The sequence below is a fragment of the Teleopsis dalmanni genome, chromosome 1 (genome assembly GCF_002237135.1).
Source record: "Teleopsis dalmanni isolate 2A chromosome 1, ASM223713v2, whole genome shotgun sequence".
NCBI lineage: Eukaryota > Metazoa > Arthropoda > Insecta > Diptera > Diopsidae > Teleopsis > Teleopsis dalmanni.
Genome location: NC_051846.1, coordinates 162,544,553 through 162,571,285, shown reverse-complemented (window position 1 = coordinate 162,571,285; position 26,733 = coordinate 162,544,553). Strand labels below are relative to the sequence as shown.

Genomic DNA, 26,733 nt, shown 5'->3' with positions numbered 1-26,733 from the left:
GATTTTCGCTCAGTCATTTCTTTTCTCTTTTGTATTTACTTTGCATAACATTGGAAGTGCACTTTTTTTATTGAACTGCTTGCACGCATTAATTTAAGAGTTAAGATTATTTTACGTACATATATTTGTTTGTATGTTTTGTGTTGTGTATTCAATATTGAACATAGTCCCAATGTGAATGTTATTTCATTTGCATGCTTTGTAAGCAACGCGGTGCAGTTTTAATTTTGAACCTTAGTATATTTTAAGAGGACTGTGTATTCTCTTTTATTAATTGTAAGTAATGTTGGGTGTAACTAACACATGTGTGATTTTGTTTGTATTCTACGTTTTGTGTTTATGTTAATCTGTTTGGAAAAGCTATTATAAAAAATGTTAAGTAGCAATATAGCGAGATTATTTACCTAATAAAAAAAAATCTAAAAAGGAAGCTTTGTTAAGGTGTTCAGTGAACACTCTGAACCATTCGACGCCTCGCCTCTGCTACTCTTCTATACTAGGGTTCTTGCGAGGAATGTGATAGCAAAACGGCGAAAAAACGCTAATTGAGGTACACCAAACTCAACCAACAAATCAAATATTTAAATGTATATATTATATATAGGATATAATTGACATATAATATCAGATTTAATTAATTTTTAGATTGTAAGTAAAAGTAGAATATTATATTAGATTTCATACTTACTTTTATATAATCCTCTATATAAATATCGCCGACGTTTCTAAATTTGTTGAGTTCTTCAAAGTCAAAGTCTGCCTCAAGACAGAGTATTATTACAACTACTTTAGAAAACACATAAAGCGTTCTTTTATACTGGAATCTGCTAAAAATTTGAAGTCATATTGATATTACTAAAATATTAATAATTAGTTATAAAAAAATAAATATTTATTGTTTTAAATAATAAAAAATAAATTAAATACTATACAATTCAAAGATATGCAGGCATCTGTATGCAAGTTGGCCGCATTCTATTAAGAAAAAATCGAGCATTCTCATTGGGATACCACAATATCAGTCTTAGATTTGTTGAAGGGTTAAATTGAACACAGCCGATTAGGGGATCATGACAAAAGATATGAAAACATCTGTTAAATTTAGTGTATAGTAGTCCTAAATATTTTAGGGGTGTTGTTAGACTCCAAGAAATTTGTTGCATACGCCACTAGTTAAACATGAATTATTAACCAATTAATTGAACTTATTTTTTCTAATAAATTTTAAAATTGCATTTATGATATATAATTCTATCAAATTACATATTTATACATATTTATAAATTTCAGTTTAATCACATTTTTTAAGATATGTAGTAAACTCAATTTCAACAATCACTTTGTAGAGACTCTATTTACAACGAGTCTCTCTGGGACTTTCTGGGACTAAGGGACTAGTTTTTTTTAATTCGTCTTTTTATTGTGGTAATATAAGCATATGACTAATATGATTTTGAGGTTTCCTAAACGTAGAATCAAATATCTCCAACTTACATATATCTAATTGTCTCACTTATATATGAGAAACTCTTTCAACCCTGTGAAAGTCATACTACAGTTGCCCATAAATACAATAATCCTTTTTATAGTGTGAGTAGTCCAATAGAATACACACTTTTGTGTGCTATGATAACAATTCATAGTGTAATTATTTTTTTAATATTGAATGGAGTCTGAAGAAGCATATGGGTTTGAATCTCGAAACCGCTGCTTATAACATCAGCAACAACAATATTTGTTTGTTAGGACGATCGAAAATTTTCTATACATAAAACATATATATATAGAATACTTTATTCCAATGATTAATCTACTAACAGGTCTACTAACCTTTTGCAATAAAGTTTAAATTAGTTTATTAGTTTAATGCAAACAATTAATAAAAAATATTATTAATAAACTACTGAAAGGTACCATATATAAAAACTTTTACTACTATTGAATATAACAAATGACTACTTAAGAGATTATTATTAATTATATATTTACATAAAACACCAAATAAAAAAAAAATTAAAGATTAACGTTGACATCTTAATCGAAATCTAAAGAATTAAAGGTACTTGATCCGCTCGATTTTTTTGCTTTGTCAATTTTCCACTTGTTTGGATCCATCATGTATTCCCTAAAAATATAAAATATTAATAAGATTAATAATATAGTAATTTATTATTTGCTTAAAAATTTCCTTATTCATATTAACTAATTATAATTATAATTGTGATTATAATTTGTTTACATATACATATTAATTATAATATATATATGTATTATATATAACTTATAGTTAAAGATGAAGATAGAATTTAATCACATCAATGATTAGAATCATATTGTATATATTACATAAATATATTACATATATAATAATAGCAAGAAACAATGTATCATGATTTAAATGTTATAATCTTTAAAAAGACTATAATTTTTTCTTATATCTGCCATTGAAGACATCAACTAATTATTGTAATTATTAAGAAAAAATATCAAATTATTTTACAAAAATTAATCACATATGACTATTCTGTAATATTACACCTTACCTTTTTTCTTTAAGTATTCCAACCCAATGTTTCTTGAGTTCCGTCATTTTTCCAGCTTTTCCACCATATTCCTCTGCTAACATATCTTGAGGGAAAAATTTATAAGGTGTATCAGCATCGGGCAAATGAAAATTAATCTATTTATAAAAAACAAAAGATATCATTCATTTCATTCAGTGTTAACTAATACTTTTGTTATTACCAATTTAAAAACTTCACTTTTAATGAATGGTTTGACCACAGTTAGGACCTTATCCAGATATGATGGACAGTTTAATACGTGGATTTCTTTGAGCCGTACAGGATGTGCTTCTTGCACAAATTTCATATAAATTCGTAAAGAACTGAAGACCACTTTTGTTAAATGCCGCAGACTAAAACCTGCCATATCAAATATTGGTACTTCACCATTTGCCATGCCAGCTTCGTCCTCAACAGAAAAGCGGCAATCAGCCATCATAAAGAAAACTTTAATCGAAGTTGTAAAATCGAACTAAAAGAAAAAAGTAAAATTATTTATATAAATAAATTTTATTGAGGGTAAGTATATTAGTAAGGTGAAAGAAAGGCATATATATGAATGATCAATTTGTTAAAATAATTTGGTTTAACTACATGTATAACTGCCTATGTGCTTGTCAATACATAAATTACTGTTTTAATTTATAAACTAAATTAAATTCGAAGATAGATGTAAGTCGTCTTAATGAATAACTTGATTCCAAAGTGGCGCAGCATATACCAAGCGGTGTACGACCATGGGTTGTTGGTTAAACAACTTCAAGATTTGGTATTCGTATGCTCTGACTGAATTCATCCAAATACTATTCTATTTTCAAAAAAGACGTTAACCTCTAAAGTACATTTTTTTTGATATCAGATTTTTATGATAAAATTTAAATAAATTCTAATCTGAAAATAAATCTATTTATCAAAACTCTAGAGTATTAATTAATTATTTACGTTAACGATTATTGATGTTTTAAGCATTACCAAAACACATCATTAGTGGTCTTTATTGATAATTGTTTTTGATATATTTGTCCATATATAATTGTAAGGACTACATAATTTTGCATTTTCTATCAGTGATTTCTTCAGAAGATCTATGATCTATGTTGAAGATCTATGTTGTTACGTAGGCAACAAGTATCGAATTAATTGATACGATGAGCCTTAAAAGTTATACCGCAATACTGACATATTTAAGCGCATAAAAATTTAGCGGTTTTGTTGACTTGGTCATATCATGCGAATGAACGAAAGTGCTTTAGTTAGAAAGGTGTTTGATGCGACACCCGCTTGTAAAAAACTCGGAGGTTCTCGATGGAAGGACCAGTTGATCAACGATATAAGGATATTTGATACTACCAACTGAGGACAGCACACAACTGATCGGGCTAGTTACGGACTAATCCGAACTAAAGTACGATTAAGTATCAATTACTTAATTATCAATTAAGTAAGTAAATATATAATTTTGCAACTGTCAAGAATAGAACCCTGTCAATTTTAAATCGTGGCCATACGTGTAAATATACAAAGGCAACGTGCACGTATTATTCAAATTTAGAGATCTAACAATTTTTGTTGTTTATTTATAAATAAAATTTGTATTTACTTTGTTTTTAATTAAAACTGAAATATAAAAAATATTTTCTATTAATTAAAACTAACTAAAATTTATTAATTCAATTAGTCTGTAACTGGTTTCACTGTAAATTAACAAAACTTCAAGTAAAAACATAAAAGTTAAGTACGTTTTTGGCTCAGTTGGATAATTAACAGTGACTCTGAACTTTATGTTAGACAGGGCACGAGTGCAACCCCTGGTACTTTGAGTCTCAATAAAATTAGTTACGATTCATTAAATACAAAAAATATTTCCAAAAGATCACTTATGATGATGAATATTTGGCAATACTCGAAACAGTTGTATGGTCAGGCAAACTTTAATTAATGAATAAATAATAAAATTCAATTATATTAATCCAAATGATCTATATTTTAAATATTTCATATTTTTCAGTTTCTATAAAGAGACCTTGTTCCTTTCGTCATAATTTCATCATAATTGAAAATCAAATTTAATAAATTTTTGTTGTTGCAATTTAATACTATTTAAAGCTTTCAATTTAAAATGTGGTTCTTTCATCATATTTGATTTTAAATAAATTCAATTATATTAATCCCAATGATCTATATTTTAAATATTTTATGTTTTTCAGTTTCTATAAAGAGACCTGGTTTCTTTCGTTATAATGGACCTTATAAAAATAAATTTCATAAATTTTTGTTGTTGCAATTTAATACTATTTAAACCTTTCCATTTTATAAGTAGTTCTTTCATCATATTTGATTTTAAATAAATTCAATTATTTTAATCCCAATAATTAATATTTTAAATATTTTATGTTTTTCAGTTTCTATAAAGTGACCTGGTTTATACTATTTAAACCTTTCAATTTAAAATGTGGTTCTTTCGTCATATTTGAATTTAAATAAATTCAATTATTTTTTTCTAATTACGTAAAATTCATTAATACTAGTCCATAATGTATATGTATATATTGCTTAATTCGAAGTTAATTATATTTCACAGTCAACTAAAATCCAATTTATTTTTGCATATCTTAACCAATTCTAAATTTCAAAATTTGTCAATAACTTTAAATTTATCTAAACAACTTGCATATGAAAATTATTTATATTTGCAGATATTAGTGATACAAGTTAATTAACAGCAATTTTGGGTTAAATTTGACTCACGAATTGGTTAATCAACAATCTCAATGAAAAATTTTGCAGACAGCTATCGAAAAGACTTTTAAATAATTTTTTATAAACATAATTTGCAAAAAAAAAAAAAATTACCAAAAACTTAACTTGGTTGAAAAACTTAAGATTGGTTGAAAAATCGCCGTAATACACTCGACTGCACACAGAAGCTTGAAACTGAAAATGGCTGATAATTTACTAAATTGTAAAAATATCTTTAATTTAAGGTATTTAATTAACCAAATCCAATTTAAAAGATAAAAAATACTTTTTTAAGCAAAAGTATCACGAACAATTGCTTTTCAACTTTAGTTGCAATACGAGAATCAAAACTTAAATTCTGTGACACACTTAAGTAGAAAAAAATTTTTCAGTCAAGGCTTCATCATTAAAGATGTCATCGCATTCAACTGGCCAAAAAGTTACTTACCTTGTCTGCATCGTAATCGATCAGTCGGTAAAAAAGCAGCTTGTTCTTCTGTGGTGTTAAGCCAGGTAGCGGCACTAAATCACTGCGCGTAGACATAAAAAATTATTATAAAAAAAATTATTTATGCAAACAGGAAAAAATGCATCAAAAATGAAATAAAAAAAAAAGACAAAAATGAAAATAAAAATATTAAGAAAAACTAAAACTATAAACAATTCCAAGCAATGAAACTGAAAACTGAAAAAAAAGTATTGAATATGTGAGAAAAAAGATTTTCATGGAAACTCGTTTTCCAGCTTCATTCACTTCTCTTGGTACTTACGCCACTTGCAGCAGTTGCTCAGAGCTCTCATCTGTTGGGTCACGATTCAGAAATATTTGCGGATACTTGTTGCGCAATGTGTAATTCAGTTCAATGAGCCGTTTCGCTCCCTCCAAGTCATTAGACATTGAGTACAGAAAACGTTTCAGTAATATCTTTTCTGCAATAAAAAAATAAACCAAAATATATTAAAACAATTGTTAAATTTCGTAAAAATATTTCATGTTATTAGCAACTGCACATATGCAATTTTATGCAATTCATAATTTAATTTGAATTTCATTTTTTTTTTTTTGTTGTGTATATTTTATTGCATTTTTTAATGTACAATTTCAACACAATTTTTAATATTGCTGAAATAATCCTATGGTAAGTTAAAATTAATCTTTCAAAATTGCTGTTAATCTAATACCACAGGTTATTTAATTTTTAAACCTTGCACAACGAAGATAACCTATCAGCTTTTCAAAGATTAAAGATTAAAGCTTTTCAAAGATAAAGCACTATTACCAAAGTGCTGTTGTATTCAATACTTCAATAAACTATTACTGTATTCTACATTCATCATGGATATCAATTACATATATAATATAATATAAAACTTAAAAAAATAAAAATAAAAAAGATCCTGCGTATATACTCTGATACATTCGATAAGACAAATTGATCTAGCAACAGCTGTATATCTATCTATGTATATTTATGTATATTTATCTCAATAGAAACTAGTCTCAAAAATTGTTAAATGAGAATTACTAGTGTCTACACTAAAAACTATACATAAGAAACAGAACTAGTCTCTAAAATTGTTAAATGGCATAGAATGAGAATTAGTAGTGTCTACCATACACTAAAAACTATACATAAGAAACAGAACTGTTATTGATGCGATACCCGCTAACACCTACCAGACGAATTAAAACAGCACTCTAACTCATCTGTAAATTCTTGAGAAAGACAGTAAATGTTTGCTGAGATGTCCATTGATCGGTACTAAAGCATAGCCCAACTTTCTAGTACTCTAATATCCACAAGACAAATTTGAGACACCACCTTAACAAACTAGTTCGCCAAATAGTAGAACTGCATAGTAAAAGACAAAAACAAGTTAAAACATCATCTTAAGTCTCGAGGAAATTTTCTAGAGAGACAATAACTGATTGCACAGATGCTTGTCTGTTTGTATGACACCTACAAGACAAATTTGAGACGCCACCACCACCTCAATAAACAGTAAAATAAAAAAATTTAAAACAGAATTGTTAGTCTAACTCCTACACGACAAGTCAAAACATCACTCTAAGTCTCCAGAAAGTTTTCGAAAGAGACAATAACTGATTGTTAAACGAGCACAGATGCTACTCTGTTAGTATAACACCTACCAAACAAATTTAAGACACCACACTAACTAACTAAGGCGTCAAATGATGGAACTACCAAGTTAAAAAAAAAATTAAAAACAAAACTGTTACTTTAATACCTACTAGATAAGTTAAATCTCTACTCTTAGTCTCGAGAAAATTTTCTCGAAAAACAATGTTTGAAACCACAAATGTCCATTGATCGGTACTAAAACTTGCCTAATAGTATAACACCTAAAAGATAAGTTTAAGACACCACCTTAATGAACTAGTTTACAAAATCTACGATAACCTCATAGGATTCCGCCGCTTATGTAGAAATACCCCGCTAGATCTTTAGGATTATCAAGGTTACCAATCAAGGTTAGTTGATTGCTTTTAGTATCGGCAAAGGCACCATTATGTCAATATCTCAAAACAATTTATAGTAAATCTGTTCAGGCTGCGAATCGTTTTTTGTTTCTAAATATTGTGAAATTGTATTATACAATTATAAATTGTAATATAATATAAATATGAATTAAAACAATATTAAACAAAAAAGAATCAACTCTTAGTTGATTTCTAATGGATTAAGAGTCCCGTTCACTTTGAGGAACAGACGAGATTTCACCAGACAAACCCATGTCAAAAGCTTCAGTTTGAGCATGAATCTTTTTCTGATTATTAGTAGAACGGCAAAATGCAAAATGAGAACTTAAAATATTTTTCTGGTAACATAGTAATAATATGAAATATAGTTTATACATATAAAAAATATGACAAAAATCGACAGCAAATATAAAATTTCTCAAACTAGAGTACACAACATTATTGACATGGCAACGCTGATTGATATGTCGCATCAGATAATCAACTAACAAGTATTCATTACTTCACCGGGGCGTAGTAGTCCATCACAGAAATTGTATAGAAAGATAATGATTGATTGCATAGATCTCTATTGATTGGTACAAAAACGAACTCATGGTTGAATTGTATAGTCAGATAAAAAAATTTTTTGGTAAAATATATACTTATTTATAGAATATTTAAAATTTTTCTACATTGATTAATCAGATGCAAAAGAAACAGATATTTGAATTTTAATAAAATTTCTATTCTAAAATAACAGTCAACCACATCTTTTGCTTAATTCACTTATTTATATATATATTATATTTATGACATGTATTTATTATATATATTATATTTATGACATGTATTCATTATATATATTATATTTATGACATATATTTATTATATATATATACTTATGCATACTTCGTTTACATTAAAATAATTGCAAGTAGTCATATAAAAATGAAACCATTTATAGTCTTCTACTTACAAACCATATAAGAATTATAACTGAATGGCTTATAAAAATTGCTTGCGTGGTTCTGGAAATTAATGTTACGAACATAGTAACACGTGATTGTATTAAATGTTCAAAGATGGTAGGTAGGTTTTTAATGGTAGGTTTTTAAAATTTGATTCAGATTAGATATAGTTACTATTTCATTTCGCTTCCAACTTAGGTATGCGTTATTACAATAAAACCTTAAATTTTGAGAAATTAATAATTTTGCTTATTGACAAAAAATTTATCTAATTTCAAATAATTATTAGTAATAGGCATAAACGTATCCCAAAAGGATGGCAGAAGAGTGTGGTTGGCCAAAGAACAATACTTGTTAATTATTTTATTAGTTTAATAATTAATTTTCAATATCATTTTGTGTATTCTTCCATAATCCCCCTTGACTACGCTCACGCTAATAGATACTAAATCTATTAATTCCAAAAAAACGTTAATATATGTCAACGTTAAAACGTCATATATATAATCAATTTTCAATTATTGTTTTTGTTGCAATATAATAGCTATTAATTTTATTTGCATTCATTATAAAGTTAGAATAACAATAATTAAATTTTTTTCAACTATAAATACTACATAAAAATCTAACATACTAATATTAAATATAGGTGTAAGTTGTCGAAGTTTTTTCCTATCATTAAAATGTTTATATAAGTATATTTAGCAGTATTTTTCTTTAAAATTTTTAAAAAATATTTCCTTACTTAATTTTCTAATTACTTTAATTACCGCCTGTATTTCAAACAATCTTAAAATTTAATATATACTTAAATATTTATTTTTAAATTAAAATTATATATAATTTTTAATCTTTAAATTAAAATATTAATATATATTAATATATTAAAAATAATATTAATATATTAAAATATTAAAACGATAATATATTAAAATAATATATTAATATAATTAATATATTAAATAATATAATATTATAATATATTAAAATGAATATTATATATTAATGGCTTTAATGTTCACTTATAAGAGAAATGTTATTTTGTACAACTTACAAATATCAGAACTAAAAATTAGTTAATATTTTTAATGTGGAATAGAATCTAAGCATCTTAAATATATATAAGTCACATCATAATTTAAATGTGGTTAAATAAGTACATATATTAGAAGAAGAAAAAACATTTATAAAAATTAAAGAACAATTTTCCTACTTAATATGATATTTAAAATCTTAAATAGTTAAATAACAACAGTCTCTTATTAAGATGCCCCGTAGAGATATCAGTGTTAGAGTAGTTTTACTTACAGGTCACTGCATTTTAGGTAATCATGCTAGAAGATTAAATCTTCCTTTCAATCACATCTGCCGCAGATGAGGAGAGGACCATGAAAATGCCTACCATGTGTTATGTTTCTGTCTAGCACATACGCGGTGCCTCCTTACCACTTTAGGGGCTTTCTGTGTTGAGAATATTGGTGAACTGCAAGACCTCCCCTTGAACAGCATTATAAGCTTTGCCAAAGGTTCTAAGTGGTTCTAAATTCTGAGTTTTTAATTATACGGCATCGCAATGGCCGTGTAGGCCTAAGTGGATACCTTGATATCGCCGATATAACTATATTTTATGCCTAATATAACCTAAATAACAACAGGGTTTAATACAGAGGAATAGGAATTTCTGAAAAAAATACTGATATGAATTAAATATATCCAATGCAGACAAAACTTACTGCTGAGACAGAATATAAATAAATGAATTGAGAACACAATCTGTATATCATAATGGTCCTAAGTGAACCGTTCTTTACCTAAGACAGTCTGGTACATGTACCTCTCTGCATATTATTTGCAAACTTTAAACAAAACATCGACCAAAAGAGTAAAATAAAAATTATAGAACTATATAATCGTTCCATGTATGTAATTTAATATTTAAATATTACATGATATATTAAAAATTATAAATAAAACAATATATAACTTAATATCGTTTAACATAGAAAGTAGGAAATCTTAAAGAAACAGTCTTTCTTACTTAAAAATATTCAATATGTTATACTATGTGATAGATAAAATAGATTATCAATTAAGTAAGGCTAGAGTAATAATCTCTTAGTGATATATATTTTAGAGCATACAACGTTTAGATAATTAGACACCTAATATAAAAAAATTAAATAATTATAGTTGAATTAATAGTAATTATAGTAATTAATTTGTACTTACAATCGAATATCCGGTTTAAAACGTGTATTTAAACATTAAGCTTACATGGGAAAATACATTTTTTTTTGACTTTATAAATAAATTTGCTATGCTCTATCAAAAACAACTAGCAATACTGCGTATTAGTATTCCAAATGCCCAAGTAAATGCTTTTATTTATATAATTTATTCTGCAATGCTGACTAAGAAGGTCAATAGTTCTTTAGGGATGGGAGATATTCCAGTATGGAATATGAAAAATAAAAATAAAAATTTTCCGAAAGGAATTGAAGAAGTAATGAAGATGAAGGAATTGAAGAAGTAATGGTAAATGATATTAACAAACAAAAAATAAAAACAATATAAAACTATAATATGTAGTTTGATCCATAAGATTATGTAAAAACTACATAGGTCAAGCAATAAATATTTTTTAAATAAACTGCAAAATACAATAAATTTCCAATTTTTTGTACTATCCACGAAATAAAAGAATATGTATAAATGTTATTGAAATATTATAATATAACTTACACTAACAACTATTAATCGTATTTAGATCTGTCATAGATCATATGAAATCTTCTTGGAGACAATTCTACTACAAAGAAAAAGACTTGTATTTAAATTTTGTGAATTAAAACTAAACATTATTATTCAAAACGTATTATATCAACAATTAAATATTCATCTTTCCACTTCTTTAATTGTTTAAATAAAAGTTTAATTGTTCTCTCTATCTTTAGCAGTATGTACCAAGTCTCCAATCGTTCTTAACCCAGTCCAGTGTCGGATATTCCTCAACCAATACACTATAACCGCTACTGAATGAATTTAGAATCATGTCAATACCTCCATTTGAGTTTAAAGAGAACCAAGGACAATACAGCAATGAGATCGTACAGTTATGGTAACACTTTTAATAACAGATGAACAGTGAAATATATAATATTATGGTAAACTGTGGTATTTAATGTGATCCATTAAACTTTTTAAAATATGTTTTTCGCACATCACTTCTTAAGTTTTTAATTATTTCTTATTAATCAATTTTGTATATGTAGATTTGCCTACACAACTTTGATCTATCAATACCGGAATTTTTTTTAACAGTGTTTGGAGTGCCTGTGTAAATTACAAAAAAGATGATACCGCAATTGCACCAAATGATAAAAATCCAGCCAAAGAATCGTAATATCTACAATTACAGCAGTCCATAAGTTAACCTCAAGAATAGTATAACTCAACAATATATGTCAGTGAAGTACGTGAGAATACATCTGGATTACAGGCTACAGGCATTACTACATTAAATCTTAGATATATCTTTTGTGATGAAAGAAATATGTAAATCCCTCAACAAACCAAAGAGAGTTTAGGTTGTGCACATAACAAGTAGAATTTTAACATGTTTTTTGTAAAGAAGTAAATTGTATATATTAGACCAACAAAAAGTATATATTGTAAAAAGTATTTATATTTTCTATATATTTTTTACTGGTAGGATACCCGTAAGTTGCCTAATTGAAAATTTCTACACAATATCTAGACAATAGCAAGAAGGTTCAAGGGTTTTTAGAATATATCTATTATTATTATATATATTATTTATATATATAATTTAAATAAATTATTCTTAAAAAAATAATGTTAACAATTATAATATTCAATTATTAATAATGGTAAAGTTTATAATAGACGAACCAATATGGATTAAGATCAGTTATTTCTGGGATTGTCATCGATTTAAATATTTTACTTATATGTGTATATATAAATGTATCATATATGATATAAATTAGAAATTTCCACATGAAATCATTTGTTTTCTGTGAGACCTAGCATACAGAGTACACCTAGTATATTATATGTATAATACATATAATAATTTATTTTAGGGTAAAGCAGTCCAGTTTCTTATTCCTTATTTAACTTTAAAATTAATTTTAATAACTTATAAATAAATAAATAAATATTTTATGTACAATATATAAATTTAAATATTTTCTTTTTTGTTTTATTTTCAATATGAAACAAATTTGTAATTTGACAGCATGTAAAGAGCGATCCATACGAACTTGAATATTCTAAGAATTTTTAAAATCGTCAGTCTCCGTCAAATTTTTGGAAGTCAAATCAAAGTAAGATGTTGTCCCTCTGCAGAAATAAGGAACAAAATTAACAATAGTACTATAACATATTCCATATAGCTAAATTTTGTAATAGAAAACAATCTAGATTAGGTTCATTATGGCACTGGCCATAAGGCACGCATAGATCTTTTAGTTCCTAAGAACTCCGAATAAAGCTAAACTTTTATTTAGATTCTCTAACAGAAATTACGCATAAAAAATCAGCGGCTACGCTGGCTTGGTCATGTCGTGCGAATGGAAGAAACTGCTCAGGCTAGAAAGGTATTTGATTCAGTATCTGCAGGTGCCGCGTAGAGGACTTCCACATCTTCGGTGAGAGGATCAGGTGACCAACGATTTGGAGGTGCTCGGTTACCAACTGGCGTCAGAAAGCAACTAATCGGGCTGACTGGCGCAGACTACGACCCACGTCTGTAATGGCCAACTAAGTAAGTAAGTAACAGAAATTTTTGTGAATTTAAGAAGTACTTCAAACTTTTTTTTCTGAGGCAGAGATACCAAACATTTTTTAAAGATTTTTTAAAGCATATGCTTAAAGTAGAGTTTATTGGGACTTAAACCCAGCACCTGTGTGCCCTAGTTTCAGTAAATTCTTTTTTTAAACTCTTCAGTATTATATATCAAATTACATGAATTTTTAGTCAGCAAATATTATTTAAAAAGACAATCATACTATGACATTTTAAAAACAAATTTGCTGAATTATTAAGTAAATTTTTTATGCACCATCACAGGTTGTTTAAAATGCTGGGTGTACATTTCATGGTTCATTTTAACTAAATAAAATTTTTATTATTTACGAATAATTAAATACAAGAATTATTTCCAAGACCATTGCTGATGGGTATTTGGCAATACTCGAAACAGCTATATGGTCAGTCAAAAATTCAATTGATTAAAATAATATAATATAAAATAATATAAAATGAATTTTTGTTGTTGTAGTTCACTACTGTTTGGAAAAAAAAACCTCTTTATATGTAAAATTTTATAAAAATTAAATTTTACAAATATTGAATTTACATTTTTACCTAAATTTAGTTAAATATTTTAAAAAAAACTAACTAAATTGCTCAAATTTTTGTAGACTTCACAAAAAATATTTATTTAAAATTCAGCTTCTGTCACTGCGATCATATTATGTACTCGTATGCAAATTAAACTGCAGCAATGCATAAAATATTAATTAAAATGATTAGTGTAAATGAGTATTAAAAAACCATTAGATACTATTAAAATATTATTAAAAACCAATTAAAAGCTGACGCACATACCGATTCCTTGCGGCAAATGGGTCTGAGTCTTCAGCCATTTTTGCAGTTCATTAACCAAATCGTCCACATCGGGCATGACAACCATGTTTACTGACTATTTTATTTAAACAATTATCATTAACAACAAAATGTTTTACAAATTTTTTAATTTAAAATTGTTTAATTAGTTTAATATTTTTGTAGAAATAACTGATGTGTTAAAAATTGCTTAAAAATTTATAAATAAAATTATTGTTTTATTTCGAAAATGAATTACGTATAATATTTTTTTATTTTTATTATTTTTATTTTTTTTTAGTTTTTTTATTTTTTTTAGTTTTTTTATTTTTTATTGTAACCAAACAAGATTCGCTGCCACAATTTCTTACAACAAATTACAGATCACAGCCCAGTAACTTTGTACTACATTTTTATTACACTTGTGTTAACATTTTTATTACTGCTAACTTTCTTGATAGTTTTTTGTTTTTTATTTTTTTTGTTTTGACTTGAATGATTTTAGCACTTGTTTTAAAGTTGTTTATTGTTTCACCAGATGTCCACTGAAACCACTAGAAACTTTGACTGTTTTAACTGTTTGGACTGTTGCGACTCCAACCGCGCCGTTTCGCATTCAAGCTGCAACTGAAAACGTGATCCAACCGCTCGACGTATTTTAATGCAAACTCAGTTGAACTGAGTTTAAAGCGCAGATCTTGGCTTTATGCAGTGATCTTTAATTACAAATGCCGATTAGATTTTTTACATATTTCACATATATTTTTCATTCCAAACTGTTTTCTCTCTTGTCTTACATTTAGTTTAAACTAATTTTATATATTTATGAAGTAAAATTATATATCCGCACTCTAACCAACTCATTTATTCATTCATTCATTAAGTCCACCATTCAATAGAAAACTTTGTTCTTCCGAAGATTTATTGTCTTTTGGATTTCTGTATGTAGTCTTGACATTGAAGCTCAACATAATAACCCACAAGTCAACCTACTGAAGTACATTTGAAACACGTTACAAAATTAAAACAAAGCTTTGTCATGCATTGAATACTGGCTCGGCATTAAAATTAGCATTTAACGCAACGTCTTGAATTTTAATTGGCAACCGAAACAAGTAATGTCAAAATCAGTTTAATGTAAGATTCATACCCGTAGGTCTCGGCATGCAACCTTAAAATTACCTTAACTTAACTGCTAAGCCAGTACAACGAGAATAAATATAATTTAATTATTACCTAGTAAAGAGCATTACTGTTTTATATGCTAAACATGTAGTAAGAGGCCTATTAATACAAATTTTTACTACTTTTCTTACTTTTAAGTAAACAAGACAAAGAATTTATTGGCGACCATAAAATAAAAGCATGAGTTCCCCAAGACAATATTTTATAGTCTAATCAAACTAAAAATTATTTATATCATAATAAATGGTACCTATTTAATCTAATTCTAGATATATGCTAAATATGTAAGACCACTGACTGACAGTCAGGCAGCTATAATGGCACTCATATTCTATCAGGTAACATCCAAACTGGTATGGGAGTGCTTTGTCAAGTTGAAACAATCAGGTGCACTTAATATGGATTCCGAACCATGCTGGTATACATGACAATGAAATGGCAGACAAATTTGCAAGAAGACACGGAGCTTCAATAATGATAGGCCCAGAACCTTTCTGTGGCCTTGGCAAAGGAACTCTATCCATTCTTATGAACGGCGTTGAAAAAAAAGAAAGAGAACTCCATTTTAAAAGACTACTAAGACTATCACAATCTAAAATGCTTTAAGGGACTTCAAAGATTGCATAGAGAAATCAAAAAATAACCTAAGAATCATCACGGAATTATTGACCGGTCATTGTAGACTGAATAATCACCTAACGAAGTCAGAAATTTAAACCAAGTTAGACTGCAGATACTGTAGAGAAGAGAGGGAAACTGCATACCAAGTGCTTGGGAATCATTTCATGAATCCTAAGGATTTAAAACTAGGCAAGATAGGCTCTATTACTATCTTTCATTAAAGAAATCAGACTTGGAGAAACACTCTAATCCGACTAAGTGGCACAATAGGTGTTTCAGGTCGCAGTGCATTACCCCTTTTTAAATAATAATGCAACACGACTTTTAATGCAAATCTTTATTGCAGCAACTTTAGGTGATATCATTTTCGTTAGAAATATGCTGGTATAGTCTGGTATTCTGTTCGATACATTAAAAGTGTTTGTTTACTAAGTAAATTCCATCTATGGAACCATCTATGTAAAAGCTCTAGTGATTGTAAAGGTCGGGAAAATTATTTTTCCACTCATATCGTTTCGATATAGAGTGTTTAAATAACTTTATCAGATTTGCTTGATTGGAGGTGTAATTATCAACCACTTGTTGAATATCTTGGTCTTTCTTTAGAATGCTGGTCTCCGAAGTTTCCCCAAAGAAGCGTGTTGTTATTTATTTTAATCCAAGATGGATATGCGAGAATGCAAATATTTATATAATTTTAATGTCAAGTAAGTGATATGATAATGAAATCGAACATAAATTAAGTGTCTCAATTAACGTTACTGGATTAATAAGTGTTCAATGGCGTAACTGTTCCCCAAAATCCGTTTTCTAAAGTAAACATTAGAAAACAATTAAAATGAACTAGACAAATTTTTGGACGCACCAACATTTGTAAGATATCAATCTTTCCAACGAAATGTAATATTGTGCCGCATACCTCTTTTCGATTCGAATAAACAAAGGAAGATCTGTATGTGATTAGGCAATACAATAAGAGGATAATATAAACCAATAAAAAGTGTTTAGCATTGAAGAATCTTTTGACGAAAAAAAATCACAAATGTAAAATGGTTGTCAAGATTATCTAGTAATATAAGCTCAAACACAGGATGCTTTTTTATACTGAATAAGGTGTTTATATATAGTCATTATTGTATAATAACAGAAGATTCATCTACAATCTAACTTGCTTGGTCTACAATTTTCGTTTTCAAATCTTTACATTAATGGCATAAATGAAAGTATTTATATTGATTAATTATATATTAGAACTAATTAGTAGGATATATAGTGTTTACAGTAAATGGACTTTTTTTTTGCAAAATTTTTTCACATGCTTTCACTTTTTCAATAAATCATACGATTTTTGTTTGCAAACAAAATTCGAAAATATATATTTTCATTCGCATTTAAAAATCTTGCCAAATTCTAGACATCAAAAAGATATTGGTTATCTGCAAATAGCAATCCAATTCATCAAAAAGCTTTTAATATCACGATCAACTTATTATCAAAATAAATTTTGAAGTTTTGAATTATACACAATCAAGATTATATATTTTTTTTATTAAATGTTGTGCATATTATATTAATATATATAATATATATATTGTATATATTAACACAATCACTTAGCTACATGCGTGTTTATAAAAAAATTAAAAACAATATTATGTACATATAGTATTATAATAAAAAAGTAACAATATCAAATAATATCAAAATGTAAAATATATTATGAAAAATTCATTATTACTAATATTTTTTATAAGTTCAAATAAGTTTTCTGATCTGGCACCACGAATTTTATTCAGGTTTACTAAATTATGATACGCGCAAGGTTGCAAAATTTTTATTGAAAATATATATTTTGTAACTTAATTATTTTTGTGCAAAAATTAAAAAATCGATGTACAAAATTGCATGCAAAATTATTTATATTTTATTTTGATTTTTCAATGATTATTGCTGATTATGGGCAAGCATATGGATATGTTTCTAGATATATGCTTAAAGCGTAGTAGTATATTGCTAACTTTTGGTAGTATACTTCATGGCTATAGGGCAATACTGGCAAATGAAAGGGATTGTCGAAAGAAACTTGAAAAGGAACGGAGAACCAAATAATTATTCATTCTGAACACAAATACGCAGATTAAAGGTATGTATTTGCAATTTTCTATAACTAAATAAAAAATAATTAGTGCGTTTTATATAAAAAGTATAAGAAAGTTTTATTTTGAACAGTAAACAAAACAATAACAACGCCGCGTGCTCACATACCCCTTGCCGCGCCGATCTGTCAAACGTGTTTATTTGTATTTACTACACGCGACATAAACAATTGAGAAGTAAAGAATTTTAAATAAATATATAAAATATGGTACCAATTGGACCCGTTCATCATCCCGGTGTACATCAACCGCAACCAATACCGACTGCACCAACTGGACCAAATACTTTGCAATCTGCCGCTGCAACTTCGTCCAACAATCCATCAAATAAAACATCTTTGTCAGTGGTTAGTATACACTCATATATATTATGTTTAAATATTAAAAAACTCAATCTATGTTGCAGAAACCAAACTACACATTAAAATTTACTCTTGCCGGTCACACGAAAGCAGTTTCAGCTGTGAAATTTAGTCCCAATGGAGAGTGGTTGGCTAGCTCATGTAAGCTATTGTACCTTTTTATTTGTATTAAATTTCTAAAAAAATTAATTTAAAATATAGCTGCTGATAAACTTATTAAAATATGGGGGGCTTATGATGGAAAATTTGAGAAAACTATTGCCGGTCATAAGCTAGGCATAAGCGATGTGGCTTGGTCGTCTGATTCTCGTTTGCTTGTAAGTGGAAGCGATGACAAGACACTTAAAATCTGGGAGCTTAGTTCTGGAAAATGTTTAAAAACATTAAAAGGACACAGTAACTACGTTTTTTGTTGCAATTTCAATCCCCAAAGCAACTTAATCGTATCTGGTAGTTTTGATGAAAGCGTGCGTATTTGGGATGTACGCACTGGCAAATGTTTAAAAACACTGCCCGCACATTCAGATCCAGTATCTGCTGTCCATTTTAATCGTGATGGATCTCTAATTGTTAGCTCGAGTTATGACGGGCTGTGCCGTATTTGGGACACAGCAAGTGGCCAGTGTTTAAAGACGCTTATTGATGATGATAATCCTCCAGTAAGTTTTGTGAAATTTTCGCCAAATGGCAAGTATATTTTAGCCGCTACGCTTGACAACACATTGAAATTGTGGGACTATTCAAAAGGTAAATGTCTTAAAACGTATACCGGGCATAAAAATGAAAAATACTGCATATTTGCAAACTTCTCAGTTACTGGTGGCAAAGTAAGTAACAATATTATTGCTATATGTGCACTGCAATATAAACATGTTATTTTATTTGTAGTGGATAGTGTCAGGGAGTGAAGATAATATGGTTTACATTTGGAATTTGCAAAGTAAAGAAGTCGTACAGAAGTTGAACGGTCACACTGATACTGTTCTTTGCACCGCTTGTCATCCAACTGAAAATATTATTGCATCTGCAGCTTTGGAGAATGACAAAACCATTAAACTATGGAAGAGTGACACATAATTTCGCTTAATTATCATTATTTTAAGTTTATTAAAATTATATTTTATATTACTTTCACTTAATAGGGGGAGTACTAATTAGTTTAAGCTTAAGCAAAAAAGAAGATAAGAATCAGAAATGGTTCTTAAAAAATTATAAAGTCGATTTTGAAAAATGCAATCAATTCTGTATTCGATTGTAAATTAAATTGTATATTTTTAGAGTATAATCCAAATTACGAAAAAAAAAATAAGATGTAAAATATACAAATTTTATAACAATACTTTTTTCACATAATCATTGGATTGTCTTTTTGTGCTTTAAATAAGATTAGTAAGTTAATAGAAGTGATAATCACTTTAGTTTATGTGCCTTGCGTAACCTTTAAAGTCTGGTGCTAAAACTCTTTATAAAAAAACAAATCCACAAAGTCAAAATTTTGTAGAATATTTCTGCTTCCTGCACTTTTATGTCAATTTTTTATGCTAAATGGATATTAATTCTAGGCTTAAATTGATGTATTAGTTCTTAGCAGCTTAGGATGTAACAATCATTAGTTGAACTGCTTGGCATCATCCTTATCAATAAACTTATAGGTGACTGCATCCGAATTCGTCGCCCATTTCTTTCATGTTTCAGTGCACAGATTAAGTTGAGTCAAATCATTTTTTGGACCCGCCCCATTGAAGTGATTGGATTTCTCCACGTTGACCCAAGTTAGCTCCAATTTAAATCCAAGCCATACCCAATTCATTCTTACACTCCCTTTACCTCTCATGTTGCCAACACCTACCGACATCCTAATCCATATGAGAAAACACGCCAAGACTTTTTTCTTTATAACAAAGGAAATACAAAATCAAATGAAATGATAAGTATGTTGATCCTTTTTTCGAGTCAGCGCACCTGGGCACTTTTACTCTTTGATAGCTGGGGGTACTACAGGGTCCCACCCATCTCATTGGCTAATTTATGTATTCCTTATAAGCTTCATGATTATTTAGTGATTGATCTAAGATCTGCGTACCTCCCCGTGCGGAGAGTGATTTCTCTAAGATTTGATAGTGCTAAGTAGGATAGCCTGTCAGTTTTCGCATATAACTTCAGGACTCTGTCCCTTATGTATTTTTTGGTCAGTCTATTCTAAGGTCTCCTAGCATGTCGTTTGTGTGGGTGTACCAAGGCACTTTGAAGACTCTTTGGAGAGCCTGACTTTGAGCAACTTGTAGCTTTTGTATAGTAGAGTTGACAGCTTTGCTATACGCGACACACCCATGAAATAATGCTGGTCTAATTATCTGGCTATAGATCAATTTTCTGTTCTTCGCGCTAAGGTTGTTTTGTTTGAAAAGTGGTTGTAAGCATTGCAGTGTTTTAGCGCAACTGCTTTTTTTGACTTGTATATGCTTATGTCAAGTGAACCGCTTATCAAACGTGATACCTAAGTATTTAATGCTATCCTCCCAATTAATCGCGATATCACCAACTCTTATTCTCGGTGGATGTTGCCTGTGTTTACGAGTAATAAACAGGACGTCCAAAGAAGCCCATTATAACAACAAAGGCAGAACTGAAGGACGCACTGCTGAAGAGTGGCAAAATTTTGGATCAAAAACCACACAAAAAGTGATTTTTTCGATTCCAAAACAAATAGTAGCTATTATTAAATAGAAGAGCTTGGCCACTAAATATTAATTGTTATCAAAAATATTTTTTTGTAATTAGTTTTTTAATTTTTATGTTAGCTGTGCCAATAATTTTGTTCAGCCAAATTTAGTTCTTTTTTTGGTTTTTTAATTTGAAAAAATTAAATATAAGAGAAAATAAAATTAATTAAAATGAATTTAAAAGCAAATTAAGCATTTTATCTAAAAAAATTTTTTGTTTATTAAAAATTGTATCATTAACAGCATAAAAATAGCGCTAAAGTTCAATTTGCTTGCTGTGCCAATAATTTTGTTCGTCACTGTATATATATATGTATATGCATTTGAAATGTCAAAAAAATATTTTTTATATATTAATATGATAATTTAATATTTTACAAAAATTAATAATTTCATATGTTATTAGTATTTAATAATTACATCTTATATCATATTTGTTTATGACTTCATTATATCCATTCACATTCACATATTCCATACATTAATATATTTTGCAACATTCAGTAATTCGACAAAAATCAATTAAAAAAAAGTCATTTATATTATGTGCTAATCGTAAAATAGATTTTCTCAATAATATAAAATCTTAATCTCTCACAAACTTTTGCTTGATAATTATTTAATATATACCAAACGTAGCATTATTACATTATAAGAAAAATATATATTTCAAATTAATTTTATTCTTTTATTTGCGACCAAAAATATTATATAATTATTTATTAGCAGGCTAATTGGGCTATTTGAATAAAAATAAGAAAACTATAATTTATTATTTATATATAAAAACAAATTATATTTTATTAAAATTCTTTTCTGATATATCGATAATCTTCGATAGTTATCTTCAGGGAAACTCTTCTGAAACGGGTCTAATTAAATGACTAATTATCCCTCTAATAAATTATTATATTCCAAATTAAATTAAATTAAACAGTTCCAGTTATTTTTCATTTATTCATCTTTTAAAACTAATAGTAAATTTTTTGAATTTGCTTGAAGTAAAATTGCAAAATCAGTTCATCAATTGAAATATATTGTATTATTAAGATATTTACATATATAATTATGTAATAAAATTAATTTTGTGTTAAAATTAATTTAAATAACAGTTTAATAATTAAATATATAATTTATGTTACAATTTAAAACTTATGACAAGCATTTAATAGCAACCCTGTTCTTTTCGAAACGCCATTCACAATAAACGTTTACAGCTGGAATTTGCACACGTCCACGTGAAAGTTGGATTTAGTTTTTATTAAATTTATAGTTAAATTGTTTTATATATATTTTTATTAAGAAACGTGTAGTTTTAATTATTAAATATGTCGAAATCAAAATCGAAGAAAAAGGAACACTTTGCTGAAGATGAAGATATAGAAGATAATACCAGTAATAAGAAAGCTGGTAAAAAAGGCAAGAAGGGTAAACGTGGAGATGATTTCAGTGATGGTGAGATTCCACCAACGAAGTCGGCAAATAATGAAACGGACGAGATGGAAAGTGTTAAATCAAGTAGTAAACCCAATGCCAAAACAAAAAAAGGTAAAAAAGGCAAACGAAAAGACGATTGGAGTGATGACGAACAAAATGTAGAACCACAACCTGCTGTTTCCTCAAAGAAGAAAACAGCCAAGCATCGCAATGACAGTGATATTGAAGATGAAGAAATTAACAAACCAGCACCCACAAAAAAATCAAACAAGAAAAATAAAAAGTCTAAAAAAGATGATTGGAGTGAAAATGAAAGCGACAATGACAATGAAAACGACATTGAAACAAAAGTAGAAGTAGCCAAACCAATTGCTAAGAAGCAGCAGAAGAAAGGTAAAAAATCTAAAAAAAAAGATGATTTTAGCGATGATGATGAAGTCGAAAATCAAATATTGAATGAAACGGATAGTGAAGAAGATGAGTCAATACCAGTTGCTAAGCCAGCTTCGAAGAAAGCTGCTAAGAAGCAGCAAAAGAAGAATAAATTTGAACTAAGCGAGGAAGAAGAAGAGCTGGAAGATGAAGTTGAAATCGATAACACCCCAACGCCAGAAACTGAAGTCAAAACTGAAGTTAAAACAAAAAATGTAGAACAGAAACCACTAGAAGAAAAGCCAACAGTTGAGAATACTGAAATTATACAAAAAGTAGAAAATCTAACTATAACAGCTGAAGAAGCTGCAACTCCAAGCTCAGACTTAGAACCAGAAGTTGACGAAGCTGGCACTGAAGCAGAATCGAAAGGAAAGAAACTAACACATAAGGAGAAGAAAAAACAGAAGAAGCAACAAGACTACGAAAAACAAATAGAGTTTTTAACCAAAAAAGGTGGCGCTGGACAATCGGATTTGGACAGCAACTTCACTTTATCACAAGTACAGAAAAGTGCACAACAATTAGAAAATGCAGTAGATATTAAAATAGAAAACTTTACAATATCAGCAAAAGGTGAGTTTATATATTATTTGTTAGATTCAGAAATAAAAGTTTTTGTTTTATATTTCAGGTAATGATTTATTTGTAAATGCAAATCTACTTATTGCTAACGGTCGCCGTTATGGTTTTGTTGGTCCAAATGGTCATGGTAAAACTACATTATTACGCCATATAGCTTCAAAAGCTTTCAACATACCACCAAATATAGATGTGCTGCTCTGTGAACAAGAAGTCGTAGCAACCGACAAGTCAGCGATTGAAACAATTCTCGAAGCAGATGAGAAACGTACTAAGCTATTAGCAAAAAGTAAAGAACTGGAAGAGCAATTCGCTAGTGGCGATATGAGTGTACAAGAAGAAATGTCTGCTGTCTATGCAGAGCTGAAAGCAATTGGTGCATATTCTGCAGAAGCACGTGCACGTAGAATCTTAGCTGGTTTAGGATTCAGCGAGGAAATGCAAAATCGACCAACAAACAAGTTTTCTGGTGGTTGGCGTATGCGCGTGTCCTTAGCGCGTGCTTTATATTTAGAACCAACACTCTTAATGCTTGATGAACCTACAAATCATTTAGATTTAAATGCTGTCATTTGGTTAGATAATTACTTACAAAGCTGGAAAAAGACTTTACTTATAGTTTCTCACGATCAAAGTTTCCTCGATAATGTTTGCAATGAAATCATACATTTGGATACGAAAAAATTGTACTATTATAAGGGTAATTATTCGATGTTCAAGAAGATGTATGTGCAAAAGAGACGAGAAATGATAAAAGAATATGAAAAGCAGGAAAAGCGTATTAAGGAATTAAAAGCACATGGCCAGTCTAAGAAAGCTGCAGAGAAGAAACAAAAGGAAGCGCTCACACGCAAACAAGAAAAAGGTAGATCAAAACAACAGAAACAAGAAGAAGATGATGGACCACAAGAACTGCTTGAGCGTCCAAAAGAATATATTGTTAAATTTCGCTTTCCGGAACCTACACAATTACAACCACCAATACTTGGTTTGCACAATGTTACATTTGCATTTGAGGGTCAAAAACCTTTATTTATAAATACAGAATTTGGTATTGATCTTTCGAGTCGTGTTGCTATAGTTGGTCCTAATGGTGTTGGTAAATCAACATTCCTGAAACTACTCTTAGGTGAATTGGATCCACAAAAAGGTGAATCACGTAAAAATCATAGATTAAGAATAGGACGTTTTGATCAGCATTCCGGTGAACATTTAACTGCAGAAGAATCAGCTGCTGAATACTTGCAACGTCTCTTCAATTTACAACACGAAAAAGCGCGTAAAGCTTTAGGCTCCTTTGGTCTTATAAGTCATGCACATACAATCAAAATGAAAGATTTGTCGGGTGGACAAAAGGCACGTGTAGCATTGGCCGAACTTTGTTTGAGTGCACCCGATGTGCTTATATTAGATGAACCTACAAATAATTTAGATATAGAATCTATTGATGCACTTGGCGAAGCTATTAATGAGTATGAAGGTGGAGTTGTGATAGTATCTCACGACGAACGCCTCATAAGAGATACAAATTGCACGCTGTATGTGATAGAAGAACAAACTATTAACGAAATTGATGGTGATTTCGATGATTATCGTAAAGAAGTATTGGATGCTCTTGGTGAAGTTGTCAACAATCCGAGTGTGGTAGCAAATGCCGCTGTTTTATAAAATACTGGAATGAAAACATTTAAAAATATTTATTTTTTACCTTTATAGAAAATTTTATCTGTATGAATTTCATAGTTATATATCTATATATTCTTTTTTTGTTGTTTTTATTTGGCTTTTTTTTTTGCAATTTACAATAATATATATAAATATATAAAATTCGTTGTAATTGAATATAAAAATTAAATCATTTGCGTAACAACATAAAAATACTTTTATTTTACAATATATTGTACTGAAAATGTTATACATATTTTTATTTAGATCTATTTATAAATATTAGATAAAATAGACTAAAATAAGATGATATAAAATTATATATAATTAGCACTTTTTATATCCCAAATTTAATAAGAAGTTTACCATAACAAATATAATTTACGTGGGATTCCAAGAACGGTCGGGTCTACGTCCCACAGCCACGCGTCAATTTCAACAACCAACTACTTTTCACCACCCCCAAAGGAACTCACCACCTCTGCACTTTGCTGATTAACTATAATCCTTTTAATAATAACAAGGACTACAAGATTTAATAATATTTTTTAAAATAACGAGAAATAGACATTCTGATCTATCTTTTTTGGATGGAGACCTTCTTGACAGATATAATTCTGTATTAAATTTTTAAGTTTAAAGTCAGTTATAACGAAAAAAACCACTTAATATAAACAATTTTTTAATAAATAAATAAAATTTTTATTAAATATTTATATTAAATTATTAAATAAATAAAGTTTTTTTAGGAGTAGATATAATTTTGCTTTATTAAAAAATTTGTATAATCCTATTTCGCCCAATGTTTCTAGAATATAATTTGAAGCCCATTATATCTTCCTGACGAAATATATATATAATAAAACAAATGTTTTAAGAGAGTTCAATTCAGAATTATTATGACGTGTTTATGTTCATAACCAGAAAGCTGGAAAATAACATATAATATTAATACATTAAGACTGAAAAGTTTTCGGAAATTCTCATTTAAAATTCGCGCGCTGTATATTTTTCGATATTTTAAGTTTATGTAGTTTGGCAGCACTGTCCTTAATTACTATGCCAAAAATGAGCTCGATCTGTCAGACAGTTCGTTTACGGCAGCTGTTGAAACCAGTTCACCTCAGTAGTGCGTTGCGAAATGTCTTCGACGGTCGTACGACCGTCCTGGAAGGCTTTGTA

The 26,733-nt window shown here is 28.6% G+C and overlaps 3 protein-coding genes across 6 annotated transcripts; 2 read left to right on the top strand and 1 right to left on the bottom strand.

The window, feature by feature from the left end:
- Positions 1-1,918: 1,918 nt before the first annotated feature.
- Positions 1,919-14,539, bottom strand: LOC119669206 (alpha-tocopherol transfer protein-like). Its single transcript, XM_038079031.1, has 6 exons — positions 14,392-14,539; positions 6,074-6,233; positions 5,752-5,833; positions 2,746-3,036; positions 2,544-2,680; positions 1,919-2,125 (listed from the first exon to the last, which is right to left on the bottom strand). Exons 1-6 carry the CDS (start codon positions 14,474-14,476, stop codon positions 2,035-2,037), a joined length of 846 nt encoding a protein of 281 aa, XP_037934959.1. The 5' UTR covers positions 14,477-14,539; the 3' UTR covers positions 1,919-2,034.
- A 3,405-nt stretch (positions 14,540-17,944) lies between these two features.
- Positions 17,945-19,923, top strand: LOC119669747 (protein will die slowly). Of its 4 annotated transcripts, none has more exons than XM_038079759.1 (5): positions 17,945-18,337; positions 18,424-18,697; positions 18,757-18,853; positions 18,914-19,539; positions 19,601-19,923. In XM_038079759.1, exons 2-5 carry the CDS (start codon positions 18,557-18,559, stop codon positions 19,787-19,789), a joined length of 1,053 nt encoding a protein of 350 aa, XP_037935687.1. In that variant the 5' UTR covers positions 17,945-18,337; positions 18,424-18,556; the 3' UTR covers positions 19,790-19,923. The 4 variants fall into 4 exon arrangements, with proteins under 4 accessions (XP_037935687.1, XP_037935689.1, XP_037935688.1 ...); XM_038079761.1 differs by having other exon boundaries at positions 18,409-18,697; XM_038079760.1 differs by having other exon boundaries at positions 18,405-18,697.
- Positions 19,924-22,641: 2,718 nt separating this feature from the next.
- LOC119669746 (ATP-binding cassette sub-family F member 1) lies at positions 22,642-25,749 on the top strand. The gene is made up of 2 exons (XM_038079758.1): positions 22,642-23,880; positions 23,939-25,749. Exons 1-2 carry the CDS (start codon positions 22,764-22,766, stop codon positions 25,552-25,554), a joined length of 2,733 nt encoding a protein of 910 aa, XP_037935686.1. The 5' UTR covers positions 22,642-22,763; the 3' UTR covers positions 25,555-25,749.
- The last annotated feature ends 984 nt before the right edge of the window (positions 25,750-26,733 follow it).